We start from the raw sequence: 22,372 nt of genomic DNA on the forward strand, positions 1-22,372 counted from the left end.
GTTGAGGTAAAAATTGATAAAAAGTCGGTTGACCACGACAACCAAGCAAGTGATCGTTTGACCGGTTAAAATCCGGCGTACGTGCAAGCAACGCTCCCACCGGTAGAATATCGGCCGGTACGTGTGTGCAAGGAGCCTTAAATAGCACAAATATCAGCGGCGTATCCCCGAATATCACAATAATGGAGAATTATTCAGTCGCCAAATAGTTGCATTGTAACCCACGGCGCAAACGAATAATTTACAAAAGTCTCCACTCGCGTCCTTGGCGGGCAGAGCGAGCTGAATTTCACGGAGGGTTGATAAGCAATAAAATGGGGCTTTTAACAGAAATGTATATTCATATATAGGTGTGATCTATCACTTTCATAACTTTACTATGCCATTTCTCGTGATAGCGAATGCTCTATTGCGAGTATTAAGAATAAATTGATCTCTCTCCACTTATTGTCGAGCTGCGGACATTTATGAAAACAGATGACAACGGCTTTGTTATACAGTACATAAACACGCACGAGTAAATGTGTGAGTGCATAAACGATTTTCATGGACCAGAACGGAACATGTACGAAAGCATGAACCAAATTAGAACAGATTCTATTTTCCGTTCCTGAGTTGGCACAGATTGGGTGGTTACGCGGTACATTTTCGTGCTCATCCCCGCGTTCATACATTTAGACATTAATTCGTACGTGTTTACGTATCGTGTGACCAATCCTTAATGCACCTAAAGTAAGGTAACATAAATCAAGCTTCCATGGGACGTACCGGGGCCTATTATACCATGTAATCCACTTGGTAGAACATTAGTGAAGTCACATGAGGGGAGGAATCACGCTTACGAAAATAAAAACAAAAGATTAACGTTTAATAAGTGTTTACTACTCACATGATCCGAAGCAGGTGTTGGGCGCGCGCAGCGAATACTGACGGATTTACGCGGCGGTGTTTTCCGGACAACGAGAGCTCCTCTCGCGCTCGGCGAGATATGATCACGGAGAGGAGGCGGCGAAAGAACAGTTGAAGGCGGAGAGGCGAAGGGGGGGGGGGGATTTGTTACGTCGTCCAACAGTGACGCGGCCCGTGACGAACGCTCGAAAAATCTCGGACGTGACTCAAAAGAGGTAGAAACACGCTCTTTTACTCGTCCGTGAAGGGCGAACAGATGAAATAATATGAGAGACTCTAGAAAGGAAAATGCTTTTCGTAATTCACGCAGTCCAAGGACGAGGGAAGAAAGTTCGGCCAATGGCTCCTCCCCTCATCTGCTCCTTCGCTCTCCGCTTTCCAAGGTCTCCCTAACAACCGGGAACTCACAAAACACACGGACACTGATTAGACACCACGCGTAAGGCACACAGACCGAATCCCAATTCAAGCATACCACCACGAATGTTACAAAGAAGAATCCTCAAAATGCCGCTACATGCATTGTTGCCGATCGCGCATTCAAATTTATTTACAACAATCGCCGATCGCCTAATTGGGCGCTGATGGGAAAAGCAATCCGAATGCCAATGAAAAATAATGATACAAAATATATATATTTAAAACAACAACTTTTTATCGCGAACTAAAAAGAATTTAAAAAATATAAAAAAATTAAATAAAACAAAGTTAAATGCATTAATCTCTCTAAATAAATTGATCCAAATATGCACAAAGGATTTTTGTGGCTATTGTTTGAGCTAATCTCCATATTTAATTTTAAATTCTGGATAAAAATCGAGATACAGTTAAAATCATTATAGAAGTGTGAGAATATTGCATTGTCGTCTGGTTCTAAGATATCTTGAAAATTTCGTCTTGATAGATACTCGGGAAAATTGTTAAAATTGAGTTGCAAGATTTGACCCGCACAAGACGACAAATACACATCAATGTGAGCATATAAAAACGTTATAAAATAAGCTTTAATCAGAGCGATTCACCGAAATTTGTGTTCCTGAAGATGTGATCTATCCAATTCATGAATTTTCAATGCTATTTCTCGCAATTCAAATAATGTAGAGCAAAATGTCGGGAAAAAAGTGAATCGCTCAGCATTCATCGCCACGCTGAGGGCATTTTTGGAAATCCGTTAACTTGCGACCGAAGAAGGAATATAATAATCCTTCCTTCTATATTCATTTAATTCATTTTGTTAACTTATTTTTAATTCCATTGAATTTATCCACCGTATCATTGCTTATATATCACTACCTTGTATTATTTATTCCTTGAATTATAATATTACTAAATTAAATTAATGTCGTTCCTCTTTTGTTTATACCAATGCACATTTGCAGTTGAAATATTCTTAAACAGGCCTTACATAAAAGATATGTTGGTAGAAATAATTTTGTTTTCATTATTTGTGATGGCGATAACGTTTTAATTTTGTTTACGTTCATTTTTCTGTTTGTTCCTGCTTTAAATTGCAATGTTATCCGTAAGCTGGTGCATCAAAGACAATGATTGAATAGCGTATTATCATAGATATTAAAGCTGTAAGGAAATGTTTTTGTATTTCGACACATTTAAACTTTAATTAGAGATATTCCTGAGGTATAATCATTCGCGATCATGTTAAATAACATGTGATAAAAGTCGACATAGGTACTAGATTAAATTCATGCTAAGGATATCACCCAGCCCGTTAAAGTCATCTCTATATCAATGTAAAAAGCCTGCAAATAAAGTTTACTTGCGGTTCTGCACTAGATATTCATATGGAGTAACTACTTAATGCAATTGTGTGCATCAAGTATTCCTCTTAAGCTTACAAAGGGAAACTGTAGTCAAACCTTATCCACATTTCAAAACAAAGGCTGATTATTTACAATAATAATATATTAAGGCCTTTGATTGATCATTTATTATGGCAACCGATTTAGACTAATTGTCAGAGTCCGTTGCTACCACGCGGGGGACCCACGTTCAATGCTTCATGCAGGCGTACTATTTTTCAACTTTTTTTAAATTTCTTTCGCAGAAACTTAAGTTAAACTCTAAATTTCATGATTTTCAATCAGAATAGTGTTTTCTGGATAGACAATATTTCACATGTGCACGCTACATCGGTTTTATTATCCTTTCGATTTTGATAGTTTTTATCGAACTGCTGTGGTCATTTCGGTAACAATTACGAATTACGATTTTATGAAACTGGTTTGGTAATTATTACTGAATTTTTCAATGTGCCATATGAACCCAAAAGTTTAATAAATTTCATCAGAAATCGATAGTTCTAATCAAACTTTTTTATTTCCGTGTACGAATCAATGGTGGGTTGCGATGATGCTACTTCGTAGTTATTACGAGGCAATGTAGAGGACTCTGCATCACATTGAACTGGCTTGGCAGTAGCCGTCCCTTATACATAGTAGTGTCCTCGAGGAGTAGTATGTAATTCAGAGTGAAAACCGGGTCTCTAGGCTAATGACTGGTACGAAAATGGTAAGGGCGTTTCAGAAAGCCCAAAAATCAAGCAATGTTGATTTGAAGTTCCCATGATGACGAACTGTATTGTAAACTATGCAATAATGCGTATAATTAATTATGTCTGTCGGAGAGCTGACCTTAATAAGTCATGATTTGTGAGTTTGGATTATCCAACATCATCATATTCAGGTGTATCGATGCAAACATTCCTTTTAGAGGTGAATCGTCAATTTTCCATTTCCGAGACGGTGAAATTAAAAAAAATAAAGTAATGATGCGATGGAAATATTAAAAATGAAAAGAAAATGCCTATTTTAAAAATTTTGAGCCGTTGGGACCTGTGAAACTCAATAAATGGACATGAAAATATGTTTTTGCCCCCGATTGGATTCGAACGCGGCACCCCACTCCGTGGCGCCCCCATTTGCTCGCCTTGGTTACTGCTTGCCGTGTCTTCTGTTAAGTCTCCACCGTTCAATTTGCCTTAATGAAGGATGATAAGCATGTGATACCATTGAAAAAGACCGGTTGACTGCGAAAGGAAAATGCGAAGAATTCCACGTCGAATATATACCTTATAAAACGCTCATCTGAACGTGGGTCGGATTAGCCGAGTGGGCTAGTTGGGGAGACGCCAACCAGAAGGTTCGTTTCCTCACGCGGTTAGTCATGGTGATCAGAGACCACCATTGACTCTACTGCATCCGGACGTGTGATATCCTCAATGAGGTTTCACTAATTCCGGCATCCAAGGCACAGTAACCTCGACCCCTGAAGATAGCCGAAGCAAGGTCGTGTCCTGCAGACGCTCCTTCCAACGCCGCAAAGCGGCCCTCGAGGTGTGTCTCATCTGTGAAAGTCGTCGACTTCTTCCACAGATGTAAAATTGTGCACCGCAATCGTTGATACGCGGTAAACGATTAGTACAAATCCGACCCCATTTTTTGCACCAATTTTCATTCATCGTTCAGAATATAGAAGGTATACTCGGGAAGTAGGGCGCCGCGTTCGAGCCCGGTGGGGGGGCAACTGCATATTTTTACGCTCAGTTCTTGGTTTTAAACGGCCTCATTGGCTCAATCATTTTTAAAACAAGCATTTTCTGTTCATTAAAAATATTTATATTTGTTGATTATTTAATGTAAAACATTTAATTTCGCCATCTTAGGCATTGGTATGGTATGGCCCAATTCAGAGGAGTTTAAACGGAGCTGATGGAGACATCTGCCTAGGAAAACGTCTGAATATCCAAACTCATTAACAATGACATATTAAAACGTCATATTCGGATGTTCGACGGACACTTTATATTGTAAACAAGGTTAAATAGTTGACGCAGTCAAGGGCTGAAACAGAATTTTTTCGGGGGGGGGGGGGGGGGTAGTTTCTCCAGGGACTGACAGGCAAATGGCATTTTCGTATTTGGGATAAATTTGAATAAGGGGATAAGTTGGGATAAGTTGAAATAATTTGTTGCACACTTAAAAATGTTCGAAAAAATGTCCGAAAAAAATGTGCGGTGTAACCACCTATTCGTGGATTTTGTCCATGTAAATGTACAAGAATCTGTTCAGAAAACCATTCAGAAAAATGTACAGAATCTTGTACATTCTAATGTAACCAGGCCTTAATGGGGAAATTAAATATTTTACATAAAGTAATTAACAAATATAAATACTTTAAATGAAGAGAATATGCTTGTTTTGAAAATTATTGAGCCAATGAGGCAGTTTAAAACCAATAACTGATCGTAAAAATATGATATTGCCCCCCAGGGGGGTTGAACTCGGCACCCTACTTACTGAGTAAACCTTCTATAATTCCTTCTAATATTCTGAACGATAAATGGAAATGGGAGCAAAAAAATGGGGTCGGTTTCGTACTAACCGTTTCCTGCGCATTTGAGATCCACGATTACATTTCTGTGTCAGAAGTTCATTATCTACAGCCACAGATTAAACACATCTCGAGTACCGACTGTTCGGCATTGGAAGGAGCGTCTGCAGGACATGACCTTGCTTCGGCTGTCTTCAGGGGTCGAGATTATTGTGCCTAGGATGCCGGATTGGTGTGACACAATGGTCTCACACGTTCGGATGCGGGAAAGCCAATTGTGAAGAAATTTCACCATGACTAACCACGGGTGGACACATACCAGGTTGGTTGGCGTCCTCCCAACGAGTCTACTCGGCTAATCCGACCCGCGATTAAGGGAGCGTTTTTATAAGATATATATTCGACGCGGAATTCTTCGCATTGCCTATTCGCAGTCAACCTTTCGTTTTCATTAGTATCACATGCTTAGCATCCTTCATTAAGGAAAATTGCACGATGGCGACTTAACAGGAGACATGAGGAGCCGTGACCAAGGCTAACAAACGGGGGCGACACGGAGTGGGGTGCCGCGTTCGAATCCATTCGGGGGCAAAAACATATGTTCATGTCCAATTTTTGAGTTTAACAGGGTTCAATGACTCAAACACTTTTAAAACATGCATTTTCTCTTCATTTTTAATATTTCTATTACATAATTACTTAATATTATTTTTAATTTCACCGTCCCGGAAATAGAAAATTGATGGTATCCATACGATACTGAAACAAATTTATGTCGTTTGACTGTGTCCTATTCCTAACTATTACGCACGAAAAAAAATTGATTAAAACTATCAAACTGGTGTGATATGGAGTATTTTTGTTAAATATGCTTAAAATTGGATGTAAATTATTGAGCACTTGATTCATTTTATCAAACGCCTTTTTTATTTTATCAAACGGCAAGGGGCCCACGTTGAATGCTTCTTGCAGGCGTGTTTTTTTCACTTTTTTGCAGTAACTTACGCTTAATTCCTAATTTTATGATTTTCAATAAGAACAATGCCTTTCTGGGAGGAAAATCTTTCATATGTGCACGCTACGTCGCTTTTATTATCCTTTTGACTTTAGTAGTTTTTATCAAACTGTTGTGGCCAGTTTGGTAACAATTGCAAAAAAAGTTTCATCGAACTTATTTGGTAATTGTTACTGACTTTTTCAATGTTCCATATGAACCAAAAAATTTGATTAATTTCAGCAGAATTCTATGGTTCTCACTAAACCTTTTTTCCGTGCAACTTTGTACGCGATACGACTTGCCGTTTCCGAAACCTAGCGGGCCGATTGAATTAGCGCCTTCTTATGAAGTATATATTTCTGTGCTATTTCGCACTCGTCAGACCAAACCTTGAATATTCATTGAGCGTATGGGATCCGTTGCAGAAAGACTTAATCCGTGAACTGGATAAAATACAACGGAAGGCTGCGTCAAGAACTGATACGAGCGCAAAGAAAGGTATACACAGATGTTAAACGAATTAGGCTGGGAGCCGCTTGAGACTCGGAGGCTGCGCACTTGGCTTAGATTTTGAACAATTGAGAATGGATATCTTTAAGAGCGACACGGAGAGCATAATATAAGAGCCCCACTATATTTCCAGGTCCGACATAAGCGATACATTAAGGGAGATATTTTGCCGAACGGATAGATATGGGAATTCCCCTTGCGAAACATCCTGTGTAGGCTCGCTGGGTATTACATAGATATAAATGATTTTACTTTAATTAGGCGCTATTCGAATATCTTACCCGCGGGGAAACCCGAAAGCTTAAATATATTGCATAGATGTAGATGTAGATTCGTTTTCCCCCGAACAATAAGGGCCAATAAGGAATGCTAGGTGAAACTTCTGGCATTTTCTTTTTCTTCGTTAAGTGCTAGTGTCCACTACCACCCCCGCCAAACGCCTATTGAGGTAGCTTACAGGGTGGCATGTATAGTCCGGCAGCCGAGAGTTGTCCGTTGACAGTTAGAAGGGGTAGGGGGCAATGTTGCCAGGTAAGAAAGGGAAACGCCCACACCACATGTAAACAAAAGGGTTCCGTGAAGAAAGGAGCCCGAAGGGACGACGGGCGTGAAGGGCCAACGGAAGAGTCGCGGTCAGCATTACCTTTTTATACTTTTCTTTCCTACTACTCTGCCCTCACTGAGAAAAATAGCGATCGCGCAAATATCACGAATTGCCCTCCAACGAACTGGTAATTGAAGTAATTATAGAAAAATGCTGCTAATTTAAATGCCGGAGTGTAAATGATAACTCTAGGAAAAAACAATCATAGAAAGGACTACAGTGAACGAAATGAAGTTTCTGATTTGGCATTAAATAAAGCAAGTAATTTTCCTTCTATTCGTTTTATCCTATGTTTTAAAACGCAACATAATTGAGAGTAATCCCTTCCTTCGAGAAACAAAAACTTTCTAAGGAATTTTTCTAACAATGTCTCCTTTTTACATTAAAACTTTCCTATTACCGGAAAACTTTTTCCCCTTGAAGCCAATTTTTCTCAGGACGGTTCGAAGGCTTGTCCGTCCACCATCAAATAGATCTGCTTCTTTCAAGGATATCAACAGTTTCCGAACAGTTGGATATTCCCTTCTCTCGTAGTAGCCGTGGATATGGCTACGGACTGCTTCCTCGTCGAAATTTTCAATACTTGTCCTCTGACTTCGCCTGCGTCTTTTCTTTCCGGGTGTTCTTAAAACAGGGGGTTCTATGTTTTCACTATTACGGTCACCATGTTTTTCTTCCAGGATCCTCGAAACTGATTTGGAACGGATTCCGCATGCTTCAGCTGTTCTATCTATCACTCTTGCTAATGACATTAGGAATGAAATTTTTTTTTGTAGGTAATTCTCTGGGCGAAAATTGGGAACTGGGTGTGTTGTGTGACCTATGCGCAGAGGCATGCGCTTGGTTTGGTGGAGGGGAGGAATTTGAGAATGAGCAAGGCGACCTTGGGAGAGAAAGAGAGAGAACCCTATGGGTCAACAAAAGAAGTTGGGAGGGGCAATGTCCACTCATCAATGGAACTCATCACTCCCTTGACAAACACTCAGTGGGCTGGATTCGAAAAAAAACAGACAAAATTATGAAACGGAGTTTTCAAACTTAGCAACTAATTTTTTTTAAACGGTTGGGAATCAATGAACAGGATACCAATTGCCAAATATAAATGACGTTGTCAATTTACAGGAATACAAACAGGACAAAACTTATTCTGAACGGCATTTTTCAGTTTTTCCGGAAAATATTTCATTGTAAGCAGCGGTGACGCTATTGGAATAGTTCAACGAAATAAAAAAACGGTATCACATTTATTGTGCCTTTTCTTTTCTTAAACCTGTCAGGCCATTTTTGCATGCTTGTAACCAAGTAATGGCGAATATTATTCGATATTGACATTCCGTACATTGATGGCCAACTATTTTTTAAATACTGTTGCAAAGTTTCCGTCACCTACCTCGAAAAACGACATTTCGCCATACTGTCAACTTTTTTATTAATTTCAGCCAACGCCACATAAAGTAAACTAAAAGTTTACTAAGTTGGCGTTGTTTCAGTCCACAGTGCGACGGATCGTATATAGTTACTCACCTAAAACTTACGCTATCCGATCGAAATATTCAGAGCATAGAGAGTGGACCTTTGTCAACATTTGACAGTTTCTCAAATATAAAAAAAATCATCTGAACGTGGCGCGAACCCCTGTTTCGTGGGTAAAAAAGCATCAAGAGAGAAATCTATTGTGATATTGGGTCCAATTCCACTCCATAGAAGGCTGATTTCTGTTGCCACTTCGGTCGCATTTTAATTGGCTTTCAACAATGTCCGCGGCGCGGTGATGAGTGCGATGCGACCCACTTTTTCCGATATTTTGCGGTATTATGTTTGTTATTGCAAGGAATAGCTATGAGAAGTAACGAATTTGATAGATCACATAATGATACGAATAAATTTCGGTTGACACTTTTTAAATTTTTACCTTATTTCCCGGTGACACTCGGATCAATTTGTCCGCCAGCGACGCGAGTGGAGAATTTTGTAAACCCATTTAAATGGCGCGGTGAGTGAACACATTTAGAGGCCGACTCGAGGATCCTCTTTTGTAACATTCGTGCATGGGAACATGCGAGGTCCGCTGCGCGCAGAGGCCATCTTCGATTCACTGCCATCACAAAAGACACTACTGTCCCGCCATCCCCTCCTTCCTTTTAAGTTAGTGTTATTTCTCCAGAAGATGGCTGAGGTCGCACTAAATGGATGGATCCACTTCGCTCCTTCTCCGCGTCACACAAAATGATGTCACGCACCGACCGGCCTATTATTACAGCACACCTACTCACGAGTCACTCCTACACAACCCGAAGACCCACCCTCCGGCGGCCTCCCACGGCTCCATAAGTCTCATGCTGCTACTACGACATACCTCCTCCCTACTCACTAGACAAGCGCGTCAACGATACCAACAATTGGGAGAAACTTGAGGTATGTTAATAAAAAAGATTATAACTACGTAATCCCAAGAGAGAAAAAGAAATATGCACTGGGTGTAGTACATGTCCACTTTAATGCTGACTCTTACAAATAGTTTCGACGCATTCATGCGCCATCTTCGGGTGCTGGCCATGGTTCCGGGTTGCGGAAGTTTTTAATTGGGATGGCAATAGACACTAAACGAAAGTCAAAACCAGTAAAATTTCAATAGTTTCGTTCCCGGGAGCGAAGTGTAGATACGAAATGGATTTAAACCAGGGGAGCTAAATCAGGGTCGAAACGGAATCGGAGTCAAAACTACTTCGGGTCGAAACTAAACTAAAACTCTGGGACGAAACGAAACGCAGATAATGTTTCGCACCGGAGGGACCACGTGCTTCACCTTCGAACAGTGTAGTTTTGACCCACACACCAAGTATGAAGTATGATTAAATGAAGTAGGTAGAGGTTCGTCCTACCGCCATTAGATGCATGGGGAACTCATATTTTTACCACTAATAGGAGATCGGTGAACGCAAACTGGGCATTCGATTTAAGATCTTAGGTTTTCCCGGCGTATCAGTTGCAGAAAAGTTTCTCGGGTTTTCCACCGGTTGATGTCGTCCACGTCTCCCAACGTTTCGATCCGCGACTTGCTGATCATCCTCAGGGGATCTTCCAATCTTCTTCGGAAGATCCCCTGCGGATGATCAGCAAGTCGCGGATCGAAACGTCGGGAGACGTGGACGACATCAACCGGCGGAAAACCCGAGAAACTTTTCTGGACATTCGATTTTTAAGCTAAATGTTTTAACCTCTCTACACGCATGTGAAACGTAATGGGTCGAAACTATTCCCTCTTTTCCCCCTCCACTCAACATCCGGGATCGAAACTTAACTATGAGCAGCGGAGTTTCGATTAAGGCTAAACACGACAGGCACGTGGTGAGATTCTCGAGGTAGAGATGGAGCTACCGTCGAATGGCATGAGCGACCCACTATGACCACTGCAGGATCTTCGTGCAATCATAGATCACCCCCTCCAAGTTTATTCCCCTCATCCCAGGACAACTTCCCCTCACAACGACCCTCCCCTCTCAAAGACCCGAACTCCCGACTCGGTCTGCCGCCGTGCCGGTTCTCTCTTGGTCTCTCGGTTCTCTCCCTCAAACCCCCACTGCTCTCGTCGTTTCAGATACGTAAGGTGGTGTGCGGGCCGCACCAGGTCGCATGATGTGTCTGCCCGAAAACAGATTCTATAGACATATCTGTATATTATTGTGTGTATTGGATGATCGGCCATTTCCTTGAGGACTGTGAATTCGGCTTCGCTAGTGGTAGCACGCGTCACCGAAATGACGGCGCGGGATGTTTCCATTCCGTCGATACCCCCTTGAACGCGTCCTCGGGCTCCTATCGTGGAGGCGCATAGTGGGCTGAAAGCGAAAAACGCTGTAAATACAAAGTTGAACAAATTTAGCGAGAAACTACTACCCTCAATTTTTCCTGAAAATTGCCAAATTTACCCTCGTGCAGTGGTTTCATGAATAGTCCACGTCCTCATTTCGCGCCTCCATTGCATTCTCTGACAGTTGTCCCAAGGGCAAAAAGGACTCATTTGCAATATCAGATCCGTTAAAGAAGACTTCATGTACGGACGGTGGCATTCAATAATAGTTTTTAAAGGGCCAGAGATGGCTATCTTGAGAGGATATCTAGAATAATTGTGATGACTTTTGAATTTTAGGTACCTGTTTTATCCTTTACCAAACAAAGAGGCGCAAGAGAGCTGACGAACAAGAATTCATGAGACTATGCTCTCGTTCCCACATATGGTACGTTATATTGCGTATGTCCTAACTGCTGTCAAAGCCGTATTTGCAAATTAAAATGCACTTTATATGCGACGAGGGACTTGGGTCTGTAAAAATGCAAGTTATGATTCGAGATCCAATTTCCAGACGACTTTTGGTAACTTCATATATGCCCTTTCCTACAATAATATCACTCGGGTAAATTGAATCCTATGTTGACCTCCAGGGGCGGATCAAGGATTTTCTTCTGGGAGGGGCACAAGCAAGGCCGTATCCAGGATTTTGTTCTGGGTGGGGCACGAGGATACCTCGTAATATAAAACGAATGCAATGATAATGGGACCGTATTAAATATCATGCATATTTTTGAGGGTCTGGGGGGGCACGTGCCCCCGTGCCCCCCCTGGATCCGCTTTTGTTCACCTCACTCTCTCATAACTGGGATAAAGATTATGTCCATGGCATTTCACAAATTTTCGAATACCCTTGTACTGAAATTTTGAGAGCTGCATGGACGCAATTACCTAGTGAGAGGGCCTCTTCATCTGACATCATATAAGACTCGGGGTTGCATTTTCTCCACTTGGCAAGGGTCCCTCTTGGTCATTGTAGGTTCCTTTATTAGCTTGGAGGTGGCCTCATTGCCTTCATCCCTTACATTAATATCTGCTGAAAATGAAAGAACTTCAGCGGAATGGGAGGATAAAGCCTTTCGTTTTCCTCCCTGAAAACATACGACTGGACGTCCACTTGCACTGGCTAAACTGGAGCAGCATGTACATTATGCTGCATAAGGAATAGTTATAGATTACTTAAAATCAAGAATGTAAACCTAATAAACTTACTGGATAAGGATGATGTACCCTGCAAGCATTCAAGAAAGTTTTTCGGAAAATATATTACTGTCTTGAGCCATTTTCCATCACGTTTTATGGAATCTATTGTTCACTCTTGAACGTTCATTCCACTTCCTCACGTATTTCCAAATAAATCCATTCAAGAATTCACTATGAAGATACAATGCTATCCTTTGCAAAATGCAATTTTGTAGCAATATATTTCGCCACATAAATGCTTTTGCATTAGATTTTTGCTTCCTACATTTCAATAGGATATCATGCAGCTGCAAGTGTGAAATTTCTTTGGGAGATATTTATACCTAAATTTTTACATAACTTAAAAAAGATCCTAAAATTAGATGGAATTAAAGAGAGAAATTTCGAAAAATATAAACGAAATAAAATGGAAAAGATGGTCTTCCAAGAAGGAAGTGTAAATGAGAAAAGAAGTCAAGTTACAAATAAAATCCGAAATTACGTGAAGTGAATTAAAGTTTTCAATCAAAAGAACAAAATGACCGTTAGCAAAAATAAAATAAGAAACCATTATTTGCAATGCAGTCAAAATAGAATATCAACGTTACTTCGACTAAAATAGATGCTTTTACAGTTGGATGCATGAATCTAACCAACACAGAAAAAAATCGAAGTATTCGGTTTTCAAGAAAAGCAACAGGAACACAACAAATAGAACCGTTCGGCATCGTAGCATAAGAACAACCAAATGTGAAAATGCATTTCAATATGAAATAGAAAATATTCCTGCGAATATCTAAGCCAAAAACCACTCCCATGACCACTCGGTAGACCTTTTGATAGGTATGGGAGGCTAGGAAGTGGAGGCCATGGATCATAGATGGGTCTTGCCTAGATAGAGAGTTTTTTTGTTAATAAAAGAGACCGTTACCATACTTAAAGCACACGACGTTAGTCAATTCTCCGTAGTAGTATATGAAATGCAGTCAAAAGAAAGAAATCTCTCAGTGTACCTCTTTCAGGGCCCAGCGATTGCATAATAAGAGTCATTCGTAGCAATATTTATTAATTTTACTTTTTGGTGATCGTTTTCTATCACGATTAAATCTATTATCCAGATATAAAAGTGAATGTGGTCATATCGCATCCACACGCTTACTCTGTTGCCGTACTCTCCGCCGCCGCTAACCCTAACCGGAGTCGACCCCATGGACCACACGCATTGAACCAGAAAAGTTACTTAGTAAAATAATAATATAGCCGTCATTTTTTTCGCAAAAATTCTCATAAATGTCGAGTTATAAACAATTTGGCGTCAATTTACGTGTAATGTAAATGGTTAAAATGTAAATATGTGACAAGAGAGTAAGGTATTATTAAGATGATAGTAAAAAAAATCAGCTGCAAGGTTTTGCAAGGATCCGAATAACAACCATTTTGTGCCTATCTGCCGCACGTGTGAGTGTCAACGCGCGAGTATCAGCTTAGTCTAGGCTCACGGTAAAATGTGTCTTCATTTCATTGACGAGGATTACAAAAAAAGAATTTTCATTTTATATATTATTTTCTATTTTATAACTGCCCAAAAGTACCATATGGAGCAATAAAAAAAATTGGTTTTCAATGTTGAGCGCATTCGTGATGCTGGGACAGGAGGAGGAAAATATTTTGGTCAAGGGAGTGGTTGCCACGCAATACTAGGTGATGCTCGTGCCAAGGGAGATAATTTGTCGACGAAGATGGAAAATGGTTGGCTCAGATTAAGCATAAAATGGCAATGGAGGTTCTACTAATGTAAGTCTAGAATACCTGTTTCAGTGAGCTCAGTTTCAAGAACCTTTTGCAAGGAATAATTATTAATTAGCCCAACATATGGAAAACTTATAGCAGATTGAAATTGTGACGGAAAAAAACAGAGAAGTACAGACTGATACAAAATAAAATAATTTTCCTTGAGAAAATATGGACGGATGTAATTCATGTACGGTTGTTTGAGGTACCTATAATTAGTATATCCCGAAATAATGAGAAAAAGCCAGTAGCACAGCGAAAAACAGAAATATAAATCGTGATGCAAAAAGCGCTTCAGGAAAACAAAGTAAAGCATAAACATTAGAATAGAATATATTGGACACGTAAGCTATTGAAAAGAAGCTAAAATATTCCACTTAATTATTTTCTTCAAAATTTTTCAATTATAAATGACACACTAACAACGTCTCGCCTCAAATTACATGATTAATTTCATTCATTTGCGGGGGACCAAAAGGGTTCTCTAATATCCATTGATCTACAAGCTCTAGGATCGATTATCTCTGGCAGAAGAGCCTCCTTGTAGAAAATAAAACAATTTTTGTTCCATTTTCTCCGACCAAAATTCGTCATCCCGTAAAATTCTGGTATAGCGGCAATCTTGCCTCGTCCATGCCACGAATTCACAGAATGGCGCACCTGTGGCATGCAATTGACCTTGCACCTGATAATGGTAATTATGAATTTTTTTTAACTGAGAGTTTTTGTCAAGACAAAAGCACTTAATAGTTTTTGCTGCATCTTCCAATGTTAAATTTTCCGCCGACTTGGTACATTTCAATTCAATAATGCCACCGTCATCGGTTATGCCATCCGGAGAAGCGGCAAGGAAACATTGATTTAGGTCAATGAATAATCCCGATGGCGATACTCGACGTCCTGAGATTTGCTCGTACTTCCTTATCGCTTCCTTTTCGTGCATCTTCCCATACTGAGTCGCTTCATTGGTGAACTTAGTGCTGTACAGAAGGCGTTTCACAATCGGGACCCATTTACTTGTCGTGCGCCTTTTGCAGATAATACCGAAGTTGGACGACGATAGGCGATTCTTCCTCTTCCCACCATCTTTCCTGCTCCGATTGACCCTGAGTTTCTTTCTCCAGTCTATTTCTTGAAGCTGGATTAACTTCCAATGATTTCATTAGTGCGGCCGCTTCTCTCTGCAATTCTTCGTTGTCCATGTCCACATTTCACCATAATCAGCTCCATCATTCTTCTTTGAGAGATTTTTTTTGTTTATAAACGCCTTTCTTGGCTAAACACCTCTGCACTGCTTGTACACGCCGAAGTCTTCGCTGGTAAGTAAATTTAAACACCTTGTGGGGACTTTTTCCACTGAGAACTTACCAAGCTGAATACCTCCACATAGGCCAACCTGGAAATCGAGACCAAAACCATAAGCCCTGTGTTGGTATGACCCCCTTTTTCTCCTGTTCACTTGTTTACCACCGGAAAATTTGGCCACGAGTGACATAAAATTATCCGCATGATTACTAGTGTCGTTGGTAATTAACTGCCCTGATTTGCGCACAAGCGGCTTCAAAGCCAACTCAATTTTTTCTAGGCCAGCATTTTCTTCGGCACTGAAAGTCTTCAGGTGCCTGTCAGCAGCTTCGCAAAAGTAATCCCGGCATTGTGCGTGACTCCCAAACACATGCTTAGGTCCATTTTTCAAGTCATTAATTAAGGATTCAACGCTATTTCCTGTTGTAGAATTATGCGCAATGGCTCCGCGAGCTGCTTTTTTTAATCGCAGAATTTTTTGTCTCGTTAAAATGGCTTTTAAATCGGGCCCTTTGTCAACAATTTTAAATAAAGCTTTGGTGTAGCACTTCACAGCATGATTAGCGCATTCCATTTTTTTTGACATGTCTACCTTATGGAACTAATTTCCTCACTTTTTTCATTACAGTGGAGTCGCCATCTCCAATAAGGTAATGATACTCCAAACCATGCAGCTTCATGCTAGATCTAAATGCATTGACAACCTTATCGGCTTCCATAGCCCCCGAGGAGGAATTCCAATTTTTATAGCATTTCTCACGAGTAGTCGATTCCCCTATTTTTTCTAAATAGGCGCACATGGAACAATATTTATTTCTAACATCCAAGTGAAGCAACCTTTTAGTGCGATGCCCAATCACACATTTATCAGCCTTACCTATCCTAATTTTTCTTCGCATTTTCCGAAGGTTGCCTTGTCTATACTACGCATTCCTATGGTAGAGAATGCCTCCTCTAAGTTGGCATGCCCTCCTCCTGTTGACATAAACCCCCAAACTGCACTGTCTGCAATTTTTAAGGAAGTATTTACGTTTTCCCCAATTTTCTCCTCAGTTTCCACATCTTGGTGGCTGGGTTCGCTAAATACTGTCCTTTTCAATTTACAAAAAGGACACTGAAAATCCAAGCGCCAAACAAGAGATTTTGTGGACGTAGACAATAGTCTGAAATATCCATTACTGCTTAGTAGGCACGTCGTTCGATGGAATTCAAGAGATCGAATTTCTCTCAAGAAATGCTGTCTGTCAACGATAAATCTCCCATTAATCAGGCTGATTGCTGAATCAAGACCCGGATTATGCACTTCTTCTGTACTTAAGTCCAATGAGTCCCTGAAATACAAAACAAATCCATATGTATTAAAGCAATAGTAAGTACTATATGCAGCAATTATAGCATATAAAGCAGCTTAGAAAATTATAAACTAAGGGTGTGCTGCAATTCCTAGATGGAATTATATCATTGAAATAACGTAATTAATTAACTTTGAGTTCAGCACGCCAAATGCTCAAAGCTACAGCGAACGTGAACGGATTCAAGGTATTTATTAACCTGGGGTAAAAGTATTCTTCTTCAGAAGGTGATGTATCCCGAGAGTATTCTGTCCATCGTGCAGCGAAACTATACGAATTTTCGTCTCAAATAACCTCTAGGGAAAAGCTTTCATTGAATCTGGCGCAAGACAATACTTCATAAAGGCGTCTTGGATGGGTTTGAACTAGTAGTGAATTGTACTTAATTGCCAAATTTTTAGCCATAATTAACAAGGCTAAAATATTATTTTCTAGCAGTGTCCCTTGTGCATGATTGTGTCCGCTAGAAACGAAGTCTTTATCACTCAGAAAATAAGGATTCTTCATTGCGTTTAATTTGCATCAAACTTGCTAGCAAAAGCATACGATGTAATTTATTCATCCCAAATAAAATGTATTCATGTATGTCATCTAGCGTGTCAAAAGTATTGTGAAAATTATTTCCCTCTTTGCATTTCAACCTAACTCCGATCGTGTTGTCAAGTTGGACTAGCCATTACGTGGAACGAATCCTCATGACAAGGCGCTCTGAGCCATTCATGTAACATGATCCCACACTCCGGAATATGAGCTGGAGTTTGGATCAGGTGTGTCGACTGCCTGACGCCAGTCCCCCTGCCCTCGCTATTTCCCCTCTCAGTTCGAGCGGCCGCTGCCGTTGCCAGCCCTAGTGCGCAGTGAGACTCACATGCCGGATAAATGGGAGGATATGTGGTCCGTGTGGTCGCGCAAGGCTCGTGCGAAGTGCGGTGTGTGTGTGTTAGGAAGATTGGTCTTTGTCTCTATAATTTGAAGCATACAACAGCGGGATGGACTAAAATTAAAATAAAAGATACTTAATTTGAGTGGAAGGAAATTTCATCTTTATCTTCTTATTTGACAGGCCAACCCGCGGAAAAACATAGATTTTCGCTAAATTGTCGTCTGCGCAGTTAAATTTGTCTCAAGATCAAATATGAGACTTTAAATGAAGAATATCAGACCTCAGCGGAGGCTACTTTGAACTTGGTACGCGAAAAATTAAGTTTTTCCTTCAATAATATCGGAAGCGTAGAACATAGAGAGAATTATCAACCAATCTATTTTCGTCCGCCCTATACACCTCCCAAATCCCGTCTATTCCAAAGCTTCACAAAAGGAAGTCCGAATACGATTACCATGCGTTATAGAAAATTAAGTATTACTCAGGACATAAATTTATTTTACGGATATTATTTCTAAAGAACTTTACGGAATATGAGCCTGTTTACCGTAAAGAAGTGGAATTCTAAGAATAATTCTAAGAACATCCTTTGGAACTTAGATATGGTACTTATTCTACAGCAACAAAGTCGATTTTCTTTGATTGGGGTATGTGATTTTGTAATGGAGAATGATTTCATAAGTATTAGAAAAATTCGTATTTAAACTATTACTCAAAGAAAAAATGTGAAATAACAGCTGTATACTTACATTAATCCTTCAGAATTCAAATGATGAGTTGGGTCTAAATATTATGGATTATCTACAGTGGTACTTAATTTCCTGAAAAGTCGGTGGATAAACGTTAATAAATATTAAAAATTGGCTACAAATAGATAATAATATATGCATTGTATTGCCATATCTGAATACTCACTTCACTCGCCACTTCCTGATACTTTATGCTGACCTCTTCTTCCTCTTTGCCGACAGGAATAAGGCTCCCTTTTTGCTGCGTCGATAGTCCCTCTTAGAATTAGTAGTTTCCATCGATAAGCTTTCTTGTTTGACTCAGGCAAAACCAAAATTCAACAATGAAAAAAATTAGCGTCGCATGGGCACGATCGAAGAAAGTGCGACCAGAATCCCCAGCCGAAGAAATCGAAACTCGATAACTCTCTCGGAGTTGTCTAGAAGTGACAAGATCACACGACTGCAAGATGCTACTTCTTATCCTGTGCGCTCCTGAGTCGTTCGTTATCTCCCTTTAAGTCCATCAAGCAGCTCAAAGCTTCGAAGAAAGAGGGAGGACGCTCCTTCCCCTACCCGACCCCTCCCCATGCCGTGCTACCGCTGCCTCCCCTTCCTCTTGCCGAGCGATCAAGTCCTTCTAGTACCCTCACCTCGCCGCAAGCGACGCCCTACGACGGCTCCTGTTTTAGTCATTATTATTCGGCAATTTATGACTTAATGCATGTGTATTTCTTGGTTTTAAAACTCGCAATTGACTATTAACGTAGCTGGGTATTTCCCGTTGTGATTGGTTTTTGCTTAACACAATGCGTTCACTTAATTCCTACGTGTTAAAATTGCAATTTCCACTTTATGTAAATTTGGATAAGCTAGGGAGAACATATACATTAACTTTTATGCAATGGCGAAAATTTCACTCCGATATTTTCATTATCACCGCTTAAATTAGAAAACGCGTTTACCGGGCAATCACCTTTCGCCTTAATCTGGATTCGTTCCTGGAAGTAAAGTTTCGTCCCGGGTCGAAACTAAATTTCTTGGTGATTTTAATTTCGTGCGGGAACGAAACTAAACCTAGACCTCGTATTTTCATTTCCCTCCGCGTCGAAACGAAACATTTTCTTTTTGTTCCACCTGCTATCCCTGATACTAACACCAGTTATAAAAAATCCCACCACCCGGAACCATATGAAGAGTACCTGAAGATGTCGCATGAACTAGTCGAAACTAGTTGTACAAGTGAACATTCAAATTGACACATTAGGCTTATACTACTTACATTGCAATGCATGACATAAGCGACTTTGTACCCAGTCACGCACACGGGTGGAAAGATATACACGCAAAGGATAAAAAACGGCTTAGAAACAATTATTGGATTAGCAGGGATTCGAACCCAGGTCTACCGATTGTCGGTCACGCGTTTTAGCCAATTACAATACCAAGCCATCTTTTCAGGCGACCTTCACGATGAAAGAACTTAGTGAGAGGTTCCAGCACTTATACTACAATGGCGGGGGTGGTTCATGGAAAATATTAGCACGGGACCTGAAATTTCGCTACATTAACGCGGAAATTAGCGAGTAGCTCGGAAAATTTTTAACTAACCGTAAAATATTTAACATGTGAAGGGCCTTGTTAGTTTTCTTCATGCACTTTCATCCGCTTTCTCTTAATTCGAACCGTGAATGGTGGAAGATTTACTGGAATGAAAAATTACATAGATATATAATGAAATGGAAAAGTCAAGCCCGGAAAAGATAGTGCCGCTATCGAGCAACTTGACTCAATTTCAATGTCTTTTGTGCCCCTGTCAGAGGTTAGTTCTTCAGAGGAAAGATAGATGGCGTCAACTACAAGTTATTTTTTTTCATAAACCTCGCTAATTTTTCACAAAAGTCAAATCTACTTTTACTTCAAATGCTTAATTTGATTTTCGCTATTTTTTCTATCTACCGTCCATTACTCTGAAGTTTCATGTCAAATGGGGAGTTCCACAAGGATGCTTTATGGGCCCACTATTGTTCTTTTCGCAACTTAAGGTAAAACTAGGCCAGGTAAACGAAATTCATATTCGTGGTGACGTTTACTCCCGAATTAAGAACTTTTAAATAATATTACTAACAATTTTGAATATTTAATAGTAACAATTGAGAAAAGTAGATCTCCTTGCACACAAAGTGGCAATGTAAATTGCATGAATATGTTATTTCGTTGCAAATTACCTACTGAATCACCGACTCGTGATATCACAAAGTTTCACTAAGCGTGACAATCGGAGCTTCTCGTTGCCTATATAAACTCCTATTTCACAAACACTTCATACCAAACTTGTAGGGTGTTGTATTTCAAACTACATTGCTGCCAATATTCCATCTGCAACATTTCCAAAATAAAAAAAAGACATCTTTATGCGCCGAAGGCGCGTGTAAAACCGTCACAGTTGTTAATTAGCCACCACTACCAGTGCAGTAAAAATGCTGAAAATAAATGGCGTCTATGAAAATTGACGAGTATAATGTGTGGTTTGTGAGAAAGAGAAATTTATAAACTAATTGGCTAAAGACTAAGTTTAACAACTAATCATTAACATAAAAATGAAATCTTCATTGAATAATAACATTTATCCGATCCCTGTCATGACAGCCTTTTTTATTTTTGTACATTTCTTCTTTTTCTTTTCCATATTTATAAAAAAATACAAGGATTTTCGTCATTTTTTGTCATTACTTTTTTATTTTTAAAATATCTTCAGATTTTTTACTTTTCTGGTTTGTTTTTTTTTCAATTTTCTGAAAAGAAGAAGGGAAGACATAAAATATACTCATAGACGAGTGATATGTTCAGGCAGTTCAATGTTACATTGATTCAGCATTTCCAATTTTAAAATGCCATCCCCGAGTCACGACAATGTAGGCTGTTTGCTTACTAACTTCGTGGTGTAAGCACGGTTATGCTATTACTGAGCCGGATCCCATTCGTCAGTAGTCTTCGTATACTTTTAAGTGAGCGGTGCAAGGTCGCAATATTCCCGATCGAGTTTACGAGGGGAAAAATGAGCGCCGTGGTGCACCTGCGAACTGCCCATATTACTTTCGCGGACTTATTTATGGAACGGGTCATTGCCGACGGATGTGAAGAAAAAGATAAGGCTTTTACGGCCTGTCAACCCGAAGGAAAAAAAATTAAGAACACACTTGGACTATATGATAGGTAATTACTATATTACTACTTTTCCTCTTCTATTCTTGACCTTGTTCAATTAACTTTTTATGATGTTTCTTGGAGTTTAGGTCAATTGAAACCAAGTTATAGCCTACGTTTCGATTTATGTAAAATCATCCTCAGGGCTATGAAAGTGAAAACATGAACAATATAAAATACAAAGATGACAACGATATACAATATTTTTACATAAAAATGTTGCGATCGCGTTTTTTATACAGTAATATAATTTAAAGTATACACATATACATATAAGAACAGAATAGAATACACAAAAAATTTTGACATTCCTCTTAACTTTGTACATATTTATTGATGTTGTGTTACAAAGGTATTGCCACACCTAGTTACCATTAATTTTGATTGATTAAATAAAAATAAATTTTACTGAGGTTATCAATGTCTGTTTTTTTATTACAACTGTTATAACTGTTACAACTGTTACTTTCATAGCCCTGAGGATGATTTTACATAAATCGAAACGTTGGCTATAACTTGGTTTCAATTGACCTAAACTCCAAGAAACATCATAAAAAGTTATATGATAGGTGTGGTAATTGGAGGAGGCGATCGAGAACTTAGGTAATTTGCGCCATAGGGAAGGGAGGGTGGAGAGAAACCCGGCGTTGGCATTATCCTGCTCGTAGAGAAACCATCAAGGGGACCTCGAAAAAGCGTCCCAT

General features: G+C 39.7%; 1 protein-coding gene across 4 annotated transcripts in view; it reads right to left on the minus strand.

The window, feature by feature from the left end:
* Positions 1-22,372, minus strand: part of LOC124162005 (tetraspanin-11-like) — a 206,801-nt gene that overhangs the window by 32,515 nt on the left and 151,914 nt on the right. Inside the window, exon 1 of one of the 4 annotated variants that reach the window (XM_046538323.1) lies at positions 890-995. The exons of the other annotated variants lie outside the window; for them this stretch is intronic. Coding sequence (XP_046394279.1) covers positions 890-891 — 2 coding nt within the window. The 5' untranslated portion in view covers positions 892-995. Of the gene's footprint in view, positions 1-889; positions 996-22,372 lie in introns of those variants that run through there. 4 annotated transcript variants of the gene reach the window in all.

Source organism: Ischnura elegans, chromosome 7 (assembly GCF_921293095.1).
Source record: "Ischnura elegans chromosome 7, ioIscEleg1.1, whole genome shotgun sequence".
NCBI classification, from domain to species: domain Eukaryota; kingdom Metazoa; phylum Arthropoda; class Insecta; order Odonata; family Coenagrionidae; genus Ischnura; species Ischnura elegans.